The sequence below is a fragment of the Sceloporus occidentalis genome, unplaced genomic scaffold (assembly GCF_023333645.1).
Source record: "Sceloporus occidentalis isolate IW3139 unplaced genomic scaffold, rSceOcc1.0.p SCAF_6, whole genome shotgun sequence".
In the NCBI taxonomy this organism is placed as follows: domain Eukaryota; kingdom Metazoa; phylum Chordata; class Lepidosauria; order Squamata; family Phrynosomatidae; genus Sceloporus; species Sceloporus occidentalis.
In genome coordinates this window covers 139,532,322-139,544,904 of record NW_028316986.1, presented here as the reverse complement: position 1 = coordinate 139,544,904, position 12,583 = coordinate 139,532,322, and the positions used below count along the sequence as shown (strand labels likewise).

The 12,583-nt window shown below is 36.4% G+C and overlaps 1 protein-coding gene across 3 annotated transcripts in view; it reads left to right on the top strand.

Annotated features, from left to right (window-relative positions):
• The window catches only part of CSMD1 (CUB and Sushi multiple domains 1), a 1,238,710-nt gene that overhangs the window by 767,498 nt on the left and 458,629 nt on the right, over positions 1-12,583 (top strand). For all 3 annotated transcript variants that reach the window (XM_089531085.1, XM_089531084.1, XM_089531086.1), the window contains exon 6: positions 1,179-1,291. In XM_089531085.1, coding sequence (XP_089387211.1) covers positions 1,179-1,291 — 113 coding nt within the window. The remainder of the gene's footprint in view (positions 1-1,178; positions 1,292-12,583) is intronic.

Below are 12,583 nucleotides of genomic sequence, written 5' to 3'. Positions count from 1 at the left end.
GTCTACCTGGGCATTCTTCAAATAAAAGTTTGATCCGTAAAGTTAAGTCTTGCATAACATGTTACTAATTTATTTATGTGTGCAATTATTTTCCTGAGTGTCTTGCATCTGTCTTGATGGATTTGTTCTTATTGGCTTCACTGTAATGCTTTAAGTTTTGAAGATGACTTGCAATCAGTTTTAGAGTATCACCCAATGCCTGGCCTTGCTGGTGTGTGTGTGTGTGTGTGTGTGTGCGCGCAATTTGAAGCCAGACTGGGAAGAGGTGAGGTTGCTTCCAACAAAGTTGTGTGCCTTGGTAATGTGAAAGGGCCCAAACTGAAGTTGGATGCATCTGAACCTCACTATCAGCTGGCCTCTTTTCTGGAAGCCCCCCTTCTCCTTTACAGGATTAGCTGCTGGCATCCATGCAAGGTTGTGAATATAGAAAGCATGTAGGGGGCTACTCTGCACAGGTCATTTCAGGCTTGGGTGAACTGTTATTAGAGATCATTGTTAAAAATGTGAATTTGTCCACTGCTAGATAGGTATGTACAGGGGTTAGAGAAGGTGAGAAGATGACTATGGTAGATTCCTGGAGAAATTGATAAGAGATGGGAAACCTCACCACATGTCTACAGAGGGCAGCCACCTTCCCCACTAGTGAGAATACAGCTTGAGGGGAATTTAGCTTCGCCACTGACCTCATCCATGGGTTTTTGCCTAGATTGACAAGAATTAATCCTGAAAGATGGGGCCTGCATATCTTTTTCCCCCTCTTTGCAGATCTCATTTTTAAATAATAAAATGTCCCTAGTTCAACCCATACAGCTGTCTTGCCTCTTTATTTCTGCTTCTGATTGCAGTGTAACGTTAGGTCTGAGAAACTTTTAGATGAAAACCTGTTGTTTTGAAAGATAAAGGAAAAGTGGCTTTATTTGGGGTGATGTTTTACCATCTGCTTAATTATGGTGTGACAGATATATGGTTCTTTTGAAAATAAATTTAAAAAATAGAAAGTGTTAGAATAGTCTAGTAAATAAAGGAATTAAGTCTAATATGTCAAGAATACACAGATGTATTTCTGCCTTTATTCATGCTATGTGTTCATGTCTGATATAAATACTTTACTATAATAACAAGCTTGATGAGTTTTTGTTTCTGTTTTTTTAAAAGAAATGAATCCATTTTTCTCCCAGGTTGACTGGCATGAATCTGCCCTCTCCTGTCATCAGCAGCAAAAATTGGTTAAGGCTCCATTTCACTTCTGACAGTAATCACAGACGGAAAGGATTTAATGCCCAGTTCCAAGGTAAGAATTACATCGGAACCTGTCAGTGGTTGAAATCTATTTTTCAAAAAAAGAAGAAAAAAAGGCTGAAAGAAGAGATGGTAGTGCAAGTGTTTTATTTAGACACTAAGTGTTTGGGGAATAAACAGATGATAGCAGAGTCCTTGCCAAATTGGAACAGCAGCCATTGCCACTCAAAAATATTGAGTCCAATTGAAATCTTTTTAATAGTCTCATGATTGCTTCTGTATTTATTGTCATTTGTTGTCATGGCACTGACAACATTTATTTTCCATCTGGAATAGGACATGGACAATATTTACACTGATATCTTTTTATATTAGGCCATGCACTCCTTTATACATAAATAAGTACTATCAGGTGAATTTATAAACTATTTTTGTATTGCTAGAACCTCTCTTGCCCCATATTTCAAACTTGGATAGCTGTAGCCTCAAAAGGTAGAATATAACTTCAAAAGACAGAATATATAATTAAACTTTTTACTGTTTAATTAGGCTATTTTAATTGTTTTTTAAAATGTTGTTTTAATGTATTGTTATATTGTGACCTGCCTTGGGTCCCTTTTTGGGAGAATGGCAGAATAAAAATAAAATAAAATAAAAAGTACAGTCAGGCCCCAGACCCCTTATTATGCAAGTTATCCATTCTGGGACTCTTCACACAATACAAAATTAACTTATAATTTGAAAAAAAAACATTTCTCTTACCTGAAACAAATGACAAAGTATTCTCTCTAGACATTTTATTGTTCCTCCAGCACAATTCTATGATATGCCTCTGCTGGGTGTTAACCATAGAGGCATACTAGAGAGCCTAGAAATACCTAGAGAAGTGTTCTCTCTAGGCATTTTAGGTCCTCCAGTGTGATTCTATGGTATGCTTCTACCAGAAGTTGACCAGGATAGTATGCAAATGCAACTAACAAGGGACTCAAAGTCTTCATGTATAACTGAAACTATGTAATACAGTTGACCCTCTTTTTCTATGGATTAAACACCCACAGATTAAACCATCCATGGATTGATTGAAAATAAATTCCAGAAAGCAAACTTTGATTTTGCCATTCTATATAAGAAACATCATTTTACTATGCCACTGTGTATAATAGGACTTGAGCATTCTCAGATTTTGGTATCCATGGGGAGGTCCTGGAATCAAACCCCAGTGGATACCAAGAGGCCTCTGTTCATACTCATGTAATATGGGATCCTGCTATAGGGTATAAAATGAATTAAGAAAGTATGGTATCATTGACAGGTAATGAAATTAGTGGGTGTTTTCCAAACCAACATTCTTTAACCTGCCCCCTCAGATATTTTGGCCTATAACTCCTTATGAATTATGGGATATGTAGTCCAAAACATGTGTAGATAATCTCTTAAGAAAGGGACTGCAAATTCTAGAATTCCCATGGGAAACTGAAATGAGGCATATGGGCATTAGCAGAAGTGTTGCACATAGCTTCAATTTCTTGTTCAGGATTCTTAGATGTGCAGTCCCAGTCCCCAGTGGGATAAGAGGTCCTTCTAGAGTCCAAACAGCATCCAGTGATTCCACTATATTTACCTGCAGATGATGTTTTCCTCCTTTGCACATAATCTATTATATATTTATTTGTAAGTTTGATATAATGAAGCTTGTAGTGTTCAAGTTTCACCACTCAGAAACCTGCCTCTTTCCCACTACTGCAAGAAAGGTACACACTTGAGATTGATGGAGGGTTCTTTATGGCATATTTATTAAAATATCTGTTTCATGAGAAAATGAGAGCTTCAGTGTTGTCACTTTTTGTGTATGCTCACAAGGATATTTATCAAAAAGCATTTTTCTATAATGTAATGCTTATTGATTTTGCCTCCACCTGATAAATCATTGCTCAGAATCAAACTCTATGATTAAAGGAAAAAGGAAATGAGAGAATGCCAGTTGTTAGTTCACATGGAGTTACTAATCACAAATGCTTTCAAAACTTGTTTTCCCTACTAGTTTAGGTTTTCTGAGGGGGGGGGGCAGAGTCTTTGTTTTACATTTATATCTGACATGTCAAATTTGAAATTCAGTCATTGTCATACTCATTTGCAAATAAAAATCACTTGATAAATCAACGTTTATGTAAGTTATATTGATTCAGTGAGATGACTGTATTTGGGACTAACAATTGGGTTTAGCCAGACATTCTTTGTTGACTTGGATTTTTGTGAGACAGATTTCTCTCTTGGAGGTGCCTTTTTATAAATGTCTTCTCTAAGTCCAAGTTTTGAGATATTTGATGGCACCATTAACAGTGTCTTTCCTATGTTTTAATATGTTTTCCTGACAAAACTACTACAGGACTGAGTATTATCATAAAGCAAGAAGCCAAAATACAATTAAAAGGACTGCTTTTTTATATGTATACTGAGAATCCTACACATTTTTTTAAAAAAATAAAAGAACTCAAACATGCACCAGCAAATGTTGATAGTGACTGAAATGAAATTCTTGCACTTCACTCATAAATTTCCAAAAAGCTAGGATATATTCTAGTAAGGTTGGGAATAATATTTGAAAAGATTTTTAAAAATAAGTTGAAAAATATGCTTCTCTAATAATTGGGAAAACCTGACGATTCTCATCCTGGAGTGATGAGAATCTTTGCACTTTGGGACCTATGCTGCATATAAGTCACATGATATTTTTGCACAGAGGACAGCATTTTCTATGCAGAACACAACATTCTGTGCATACAAAAATAGTAATTCTTCGGAGAAAAGTTGTTTGTGCAGAAAATGATGTCTCTTGTGCAGAAAATGCTATTTTTCTGCACAAAAATGTCACATGTGAATTTTGCACAGAATAAATCCTGAATTGTAAATAGTCCTTGAAAATTGCAATCTTTGAAGGTTTTCTTGCAGTAAGAAAATAATTCACTAAAACTACTTGTTGCTTCTTTCAAGGACAAAATTAGTGAAGAATTACAGCTCTATATTCTGGTGATTTAAAAAAAAATAACAAATCCCAAATGAATGTCAGCTATGCAGAGGTCAGTAATGTAAACCATATTGAACTTATTAGGATAACAGGGCTGCAGTCACAGTAGTTTGTAAAACAAAATGAAATCATAAATAATCTGAATTTGAAAGATTTGTTGGACTAACATAATCACTTTTATGGGAGAACAAGCATATCATAACAAATTATAGAACTAATGGTCTTAAGCAAGCCTTCTGATCAAAAACGCTTGTTCAGGATTAATTCCATTTCAGATGTTTGAAAGATTGATTAAAAGAGATTAAAGTGCCATTGTGGCAGTGATTTTGTAGGCTATCTTTACCAGTGAAAGATATAATCTTGAGAATTTCGCTTTTACTCTATATTGCTTTCCACATTGCAGAGGCCCTCAAGCTAATTGAAAGTGAAATGATACCTATTGTTAGTTGCTCTTGAGACACAACTTTCAGTTTTAGTTTGAAACTTGCCAGTCAAGGGGGGAAAACTGTTTCATTTAAGGTCATTTCCAGTTATATAAATCCACACACACACATGCTAAAGTCAACAAAGGTAACTTTCAGTTGCCATTTTGACATTGCACTTAATTGGAAGGCATCATTTTCCTTTCTTCCTTTATTTATTTAGAAAAGATGGAGAGAGAAAAGAGGAAATGTGTTGAGTACAGGGGAGATTCTCTCTCCTTCTTCCTTACCAGAATTTTAAAAGTAATTGTCAACCCTCACCAGGTAGGAACAACATCAGAAAAAGAAAAGCTGTCAGAGCTTGGTGTGATATTATTGGAGGTTTTCATAAACAGTCTATCTTTCATGTCTCTGGAGGCAGCATTTATACCCTTCCCTATACCATCCTTATCATAGAATCATAGAATCGTAGAGTTGGAAGAGACCAAAAGGGCCATCCAGTCCAACCCCCTGCCATGCAGGAAATCCCAATCAAAGCATCCCCGACATCCAGCCTCTGCTTGAAGACCTCCAAGGAAGGAGACTCCACTACACTCCGAGGGAGTTTGTTCCACTGTCGAACAGCCCTTACTGTCAGGAAGTTCCTCCTAATGTTGAGGTGGAATCTCTTTTCCTGCAGCTTGCATCAATTGCTCCGGGTCCTGTTCTCTGGAGCAGCAGAAAACAAGCTTGCTCCCTCTTCAATATGACATCCTTTCAAATATTTGAACAGGGCTATCATATCACCTCTTAACCTTCTCTTCTCCAGGCTAAACATTTATCTACCAGTAATGTATGCTAACTGTTATCAGGCAATTAACAATAGGTTTTACTGGCCTTTTATATATGGCCAGTAATTATCCAATCTCATAAGAGTGCAACTAGCCATTTATATGAGGTTACTGAGGGTCTGATCACTTACAAGTGCAACTGGCCACCATTATTCTGTTATCTACCACTATATGGTTGCATCATGTATGACTCAGTTTGATTAAGAACTACTGTAACTATTAATTGTTCCTTTTGTTGTAGTTGCTGTTTCTATACTGTAGTGCATTCAGGGCCATGTTTCTATCAAGACCATCATTCTCATCATTTCTTATTTTCTTAGCCTGACTTTTCCTGCTATATCTTTATTTTGAGTTAGCTTGAGTAAATGCCCAGAACCATATAGTAAGCCCATGCTTCTTTACTGTATGACATACAGACATTTGGCTTTGTTGACCTCTGAAGACACTTGGGTTCTATAACAAAATATATTGGTATTTACCTATTGCAAAACCTTACATTTGTAAGATATATACAGAATATATATCTCCTGATGGCAGGGGCAAGGGGGAGTTGAGAGAAGATATGGAAAGCTATACCTTTCCTGATTTTTACTCAACTTATACCCTGACACTGAAGACTCCCTCCCCCCCCCCCCCATGTGAGGGCACTCTGAAAATTGCATAGCTTTGGAAGACATGAGGCAGAGGGGAAAAATGATCACATTATCAATTCTCTTTTTCAAGAATGAATAATTTAATAATGCACATCTCTTATCAAAGCTCAACCTAAATAATACTATACAGTATTGCATAGTAGTTGTTCTTACTGTTACGTGCACCTTCAAATAGTTTCTAAAATGACCCTAAGGTGAACCTGTCATGTGGAGTTGAAATTGTGGGACTCACCCAGAGTCACCCACTGGGTTTCCATAGCTGAGCAGGGAATTGAATTCTAATCTTCAGTGTCGTAGTGTTACGCTCAAACTACTACACCATGTGGGCTCTACATAGTAATATATAATACAATATCGTCATATGCTGGTTAACTTCAGTTCAGGAACATATTCAGCATATGCAGAAATGAAAGCTGTTCACAGCAGAATGATACTGTCAGGACTGAAGCAACAGAATGTATTAAAAGCACATAGTGGTTCAAACCTTTTTTGTGTGCTTACGCCCCCTATAATCTTTTAATAAAAACATTCCTGTTTCCGGAACTGCCCCTTCTTCCTGCTTTATACCAGGTTTTCCCACCAAATTGACCTTGACAATTCAAAGCGCATTTTTCCATCCTTCACATCTGATTGTTGGCTGTCTTCAAGAAAGATAAACAATAATTCCACAAAACATTACCACAAGCATAACCCTCCATCCAGTATTACAAAGCATGTACTAAATATATGGCTGTCAAACATGGTAGGACATAAGGGCCTAACATCCTGACAGAATAAAACCAACTGAATAAAATCAGAAAACAAGAATAAAATCAACTGATGAGAAGAAAGGAAAGGAGTCACCATGCACCATCCCACCCACCTGAGAAAGCCTCCATAATGGGTGATGGGGAGAATGCCAGCCTTTCAAGGCCCCAAAGTCTGACCTTCTGAAAGGGCCCTGGGTGGACCTATTACTGAGCAAACAAATTACATACACAACACGCACTGCACACACACTGCATTCCTCTGTTTTGAAGCCAGGACTAATTTCTTTTTCCTTCTCTCCATCCTTTAGTTGCTTCCCCAGTGTAGGTAGATTTAGCCTGCCTAGCAACATATGTCTTAATCTTTCTTCTTCTGACAACTTCTCGTTTTACTGTCTTACTGAAACTTACTGAAACCAAGCCTCCCAGATGAGTTCTAATGATGATCCAAAATCAATTAACTCATTAAAGTATAGGATTAACCTCAGCTTAATCAGGGAATCTAGTGGGTTAAGCGATTTTAAAGACATCTTATGACTTAACGATTTAGCAAGTTAATTAATTAGTTGTTTCCAAGCTTAGAGTCTTCCTAGCCTTTTGCTTTTGGTGAAGAAGATATTCATCTTATAACATGAAACATCAGCCCTTAAATTACAATGATATACTGGGTGACACACATGTATACAGAGACCTCGTGTATACAATAAGAGCTCTGTTTGAAAGCATGTGACTGCTATCAAGGAACATAACAAACACAGACATGCATTAGTTAACAAAACCTCAGACAAAAAGCTCAATTTTAACATAATATTTTCATACCCACCCAGCCTTCCTTTTCTTCTTCTTTCTGTGCTTAGCTGGAAGCTGTTGTTGTTGTTTTAGCAGCAATAACACTGGGAGAACAGTGAAGGAGAGTTAAAAAAAGAAAGAGTTTGTATTGCAACACCATACCTGTGGTAAACAATAACAACAGCAAAAATCGATAAATAATGGGAAATAATGGGATTCTACAGTAGCTGATCCTACTGCATCCGTTCATCTTTGCCTATTGCAGGCAAGGTTAAGAGCAGCTGCTGCCAGAATTTCTTATGGAGCCCATGTGAAACACCCTTCACAGGGAGACCAGAATGGCCCCTTCCTTGATGGCCTTCCGCCAACAGTATAAGACCTTCCTCTTCAGACAGCCATTCAAAACAGAAAGCTTTTTAAAGAATGAACTGGGGGATTATATTATTTTAATGTGTTTTAAACATTTTTATCTTTTTAAACTATTTGATATTTTAATATGTAATTTGTTTTAATTGTTGTAGTAATTTAATTCTGATTTAATGTACTATTTTTGTATGCTTTTAATTGTACTGTTTTTTAATGTTGTAAGTTGCCCTGAGTCCCAGTCTTGGGAGAAGGGCGGGATATAAATAAATGTAAAAACAACAACTATAACAAAACAAAGAGGAAAAGGTAAAGGAAATTAGCCTATTTCACCGCAAATCGCCACCATGGAAATTATAAGAAAAGTGGTGTCTGATGGAAAAAGAGATTTTCCCTTGCATACATTTTGAAGAAGCTTTCATCTGGTCTCCAGGAAATTCAACATGTTTCTCTTTTCTTATGCAAGGCTTTCTTGACCTGCTTGTTTAATTTTGTTGTTGTTGTGAGCTGCCCTTGAGTCGACTCCAACTCATGGTGACTCTGTGGATGAGACACCTCCAAGACATCCTATCTTCCACTGCTCTGCTCAGGGCCTGAAAATGCCTGTGACCCCCGCACCCCCAATTGAGTCCATCCATCTGGCACATGGTCTTCCTCTCCTCCTTCTATCCTTTTGTATCTACTTCCTTGCATATTGGGATATATATGGATTATTTTTTAATTTTAAGTTTAATTTTACATGTACATATTCTTCATTTTTTATTAAAAAGTATGCTGAAGCATGTTGATCTGCTCTTCTAATTTGTGGCAATGGAATCTATCTCTAGCCTTTCTAGGTGATTTATGCCTCTGGTACGAAATGTATGTTAAAAAAGTAATGCTGAGGAATAGCTCTTCTTTGTCAACTGAAGTATACTTGTAGAAGTTTTCCCACTGGATCTAGAAATATCATGTCCCCTTTCAAAATATATCTCCAGAATATTTGCTTTGAATAGGGAAGACCAATGTAATAATCATCTTCATGTTTTGGAAATCATTTAACTCATGGTGCATCTGCGCTGTAGAAATAGTGTAGTTTGACACCACTTTAATCGCCATGTCTACATCATACAGAATTCTGGAACTTGTAGTTTTGGCACTCTTTGGCAGAGAAGGCTAAAAATGTTGTAAACCTACAAATCCTAGAGTTCCATGGGATGGAGATATAGCACTTAATGTGCTGTCAATTACTACATTGTTTCTACAGTGCAGAGGCACCTTCAATTGAGTTAACTCAGTTGAATGCACATATAGGACTTCAACAAACCCGCCTTGATCCAACACAGGGAGAGGCAGGTTATAAATTATTATTATTATTATTATTATTATTATTATTATTATTATTATTATTGGGGCCCCCAGAGCTTTGGAGCAGACACAAGCCTTCTCTTCCCATAGGCCATTTACTCGTTTGGTTCAATACTACTGGTACTATGGCACAAATATGAAGAACACATTTCAGAAATTTAGAATTGATATTCAGTTTCCAGATCTTGGTGTTACAAATCAAAATAGCTTATAGCAAAACTGGATTAAATCATTTTTAGACAGATTTTCAGACATCTGCATGGAAATCATGTCTGACTTCAAACTATCAAGTGTTTTAATCTATCAGACCCAATAATCTCAGCAAGCTGATTGATGAAAAGTCTTTTTTTTTTAAATCCTCTGTAAAATGACACAATACTTGGAGCTCTCTCTGGACACATTTCCAATCTAGTTTCAAAGGATTTTTTTTAAAAAGAAGATCTCTCAACAGAATGAAAATTTAAATAAGAAGCTTTTTCTTTGTATATTGATATGTTTTACAAAATCATCAATCCTTCCCTTTGGGATTACTTATCAGAAATTCAAGGATTTATGTCATAATTCTTCTCTTTCTGCTTCACTTCATTTTAAAAACAACAACATTGAGTTCATTCGGTAGTAGACAACAGTGCAGTGAAACCATTTTAATAATAAATTCACTGAGTATGGCAATGAACATTGACAGCATGAATCCTGAATAGTTTGTTTGGCTATTTATTTATTTATTTAAAATACAGATTGGATATATTGACTGTGAATTTTAGTCACTTGCTTTTTCTGTATGCATTATAAACACTCAGATGACTTACTATTTCTTATTTGTACTGGAGGCTCAGTAAAGCGATTAATTTAAAGAAACTGTGTGGTTAACTTTGGGGTAGTCTTCACTGGCCAAATAAAGTGGTTTCTAACCACTTTGAAGGCGGAGTGTTTAGACAAATGAGATGAAAATGGGAGGAAAGCCAAATGAGGTTGGGCTCTGGTGCTAAAATAGCTATAGATAAATATTAAATACATTTTTATTTATGCAAGACATCCTGCCTACAGACTACAAAAAGAGTGGATTATTACTTTGTGTATTGTGTACTGTGTATATACTTTGTATATATTTAATTATTTGTTGATCAACACCTTTCTGAAATTTTGAAATCTAAGTGGTATGTAAATGTTTGTAAATGTATCTCAGTTACTCTTTTCACCAGCAATCCTCTTCTCAAAACTACTATGTGCAAACATGACACTGATATGCTGTTGGGTAAATCCTCTTTAATGGAAAGAGGAGGAGTTTCAGGAGCTTGCTGGTAAAAGTGAGGAGACATATTTGGTGACCAATACTTTCTTTCTCTCAAATCCATGTAAACCTGATGCATGGGTTGAAGAACATCGTACAATAGAATGTCTGTCATAATCTGTAAACTAGTCTTGAGGCAAGCATGTATTGAACAACATCTGTGTCACACTCCTTTTGAAATATTGAGAATATGAGACTTGAAAAAGGAGAAAGGGAGGGGGAGAAAACAAAGAAATGTGGCAGCACCTCTCTACCACATGATGATGCCTTGGTGTTAAAGGAGAAAATGTTAACCATTCCACCAGGGTATGCCTGGTTCAATCATGGGCATCAATAATAGTTCTTAGGATCCCAATTGCTATTGCAGTGTTACTACCTGTCCTGTTTGCTATTCTGAAATAAAACTGTGTGGGCCAATGGAATATTTACAGGTTATGGATGTGAATCCTTGACTGTTTCATCCTTGTATGCAAGGATCAATATTTGTGGTACTTTTGTCCATGCCATCCAATAAAACAAACATTCTTCTCTGGTATTGTCCACATGTTCAAATGTTCCAAAGTGTTGCAGAGTAAATCATGGGGATTTTTTTTAAAAAAAAAAACATTACACACAAAAATTCTGTTTTCTTCACAGGAAACAGTGTTTTCTAGATAGGAAATACATTTTCTGCACAGAAAACATGTTCTCGAGCAGCAGCAACAACACACTCCATCTTCTCTTCCACAGAATAATTCCTTCACACCACTTGGGGTCATTCAAGTACCAGAGGAAAATTCTGCATAATACTCATTGGTCTATTATTTTCCTGACAATTGGGAATCCCCTTCAGAAAAACAATTTTCTTGATGGCGTTTGCTGACAGTCAGGAAACCTATTTTTCAGTGTATAAACATGATTATTCTTTCCCTCATTGGTGAGGGAAATATGTATGGAAGTGAAATGAGTATGGCAATTTATGTAGGAATGTGCATGTTCACATGGATGTAAAAGGCAGGAGGGATAGAGAGGGTAAGTGACAAAGATGAAGAACCAAGAAGCAGCCTCCTAAAACCCTTCCCTCTTAAAATCTGACAAAGATCAGTATGATCATGGGTGCACAAAAGAAAAAGAAAAGAAAAGACAAACTCTGTAATAAAGGCCTGAGCTTCACGATGCATAAATGAAATTATGTCGCTCTGCAAAGTGGCTCATAAAAACTGATTGTTCTTGTGAATAACTTTATGAACGTGACTAGAAAGTGCTTGTAATTTTTAGTTTGGATTTGTTTGATAGTATTTCCAACACAATAAGTAACATATCCTCTAAGGCAGCCTTCAGGTTCCACATTTGTCTAGTGTCAGGACAATAATATAATCCTTCCTGTGACATAATTAATTTGTGTAGTTGTTGCTTTTATTAAACTGGCACAGTTCCCATCTGGTATCAATTTGTTGATTATCTGAGAAGGTTCATCTTAGAGAACTGGTGCCCATGTGCCTAAGTGTGTGTGCATGTTGATGTGCTGAAATAGCGTTTATTATTCTTATATGCACAGCATAACATAAAATGGAGCTAATGCTATGTGTTTTATGTTGCTTCCAGCATAATGTGGAGGTAAATTATCCCTTGTAGGGAATACCTGAGCCCCCAATACTGGTAATCAATTTTCTTAGGAAATAATAATGAACAATTACCATGAAAAAAATAATAGAAAATCTCTTAGATTGAAATAGATAAATTGGGCAATCGTGGTGGAAGGAAATGTGTTGAAGGTTTGCAATTTCTCGTGCTCTGTATCTCTCACAGACAGAACAATATAAAATGGCCATAATGCTTTTATGTCTCCTATGAAATTCAGTAATGAGAACATTAATACCAGTTGAGGCACTTCAAACA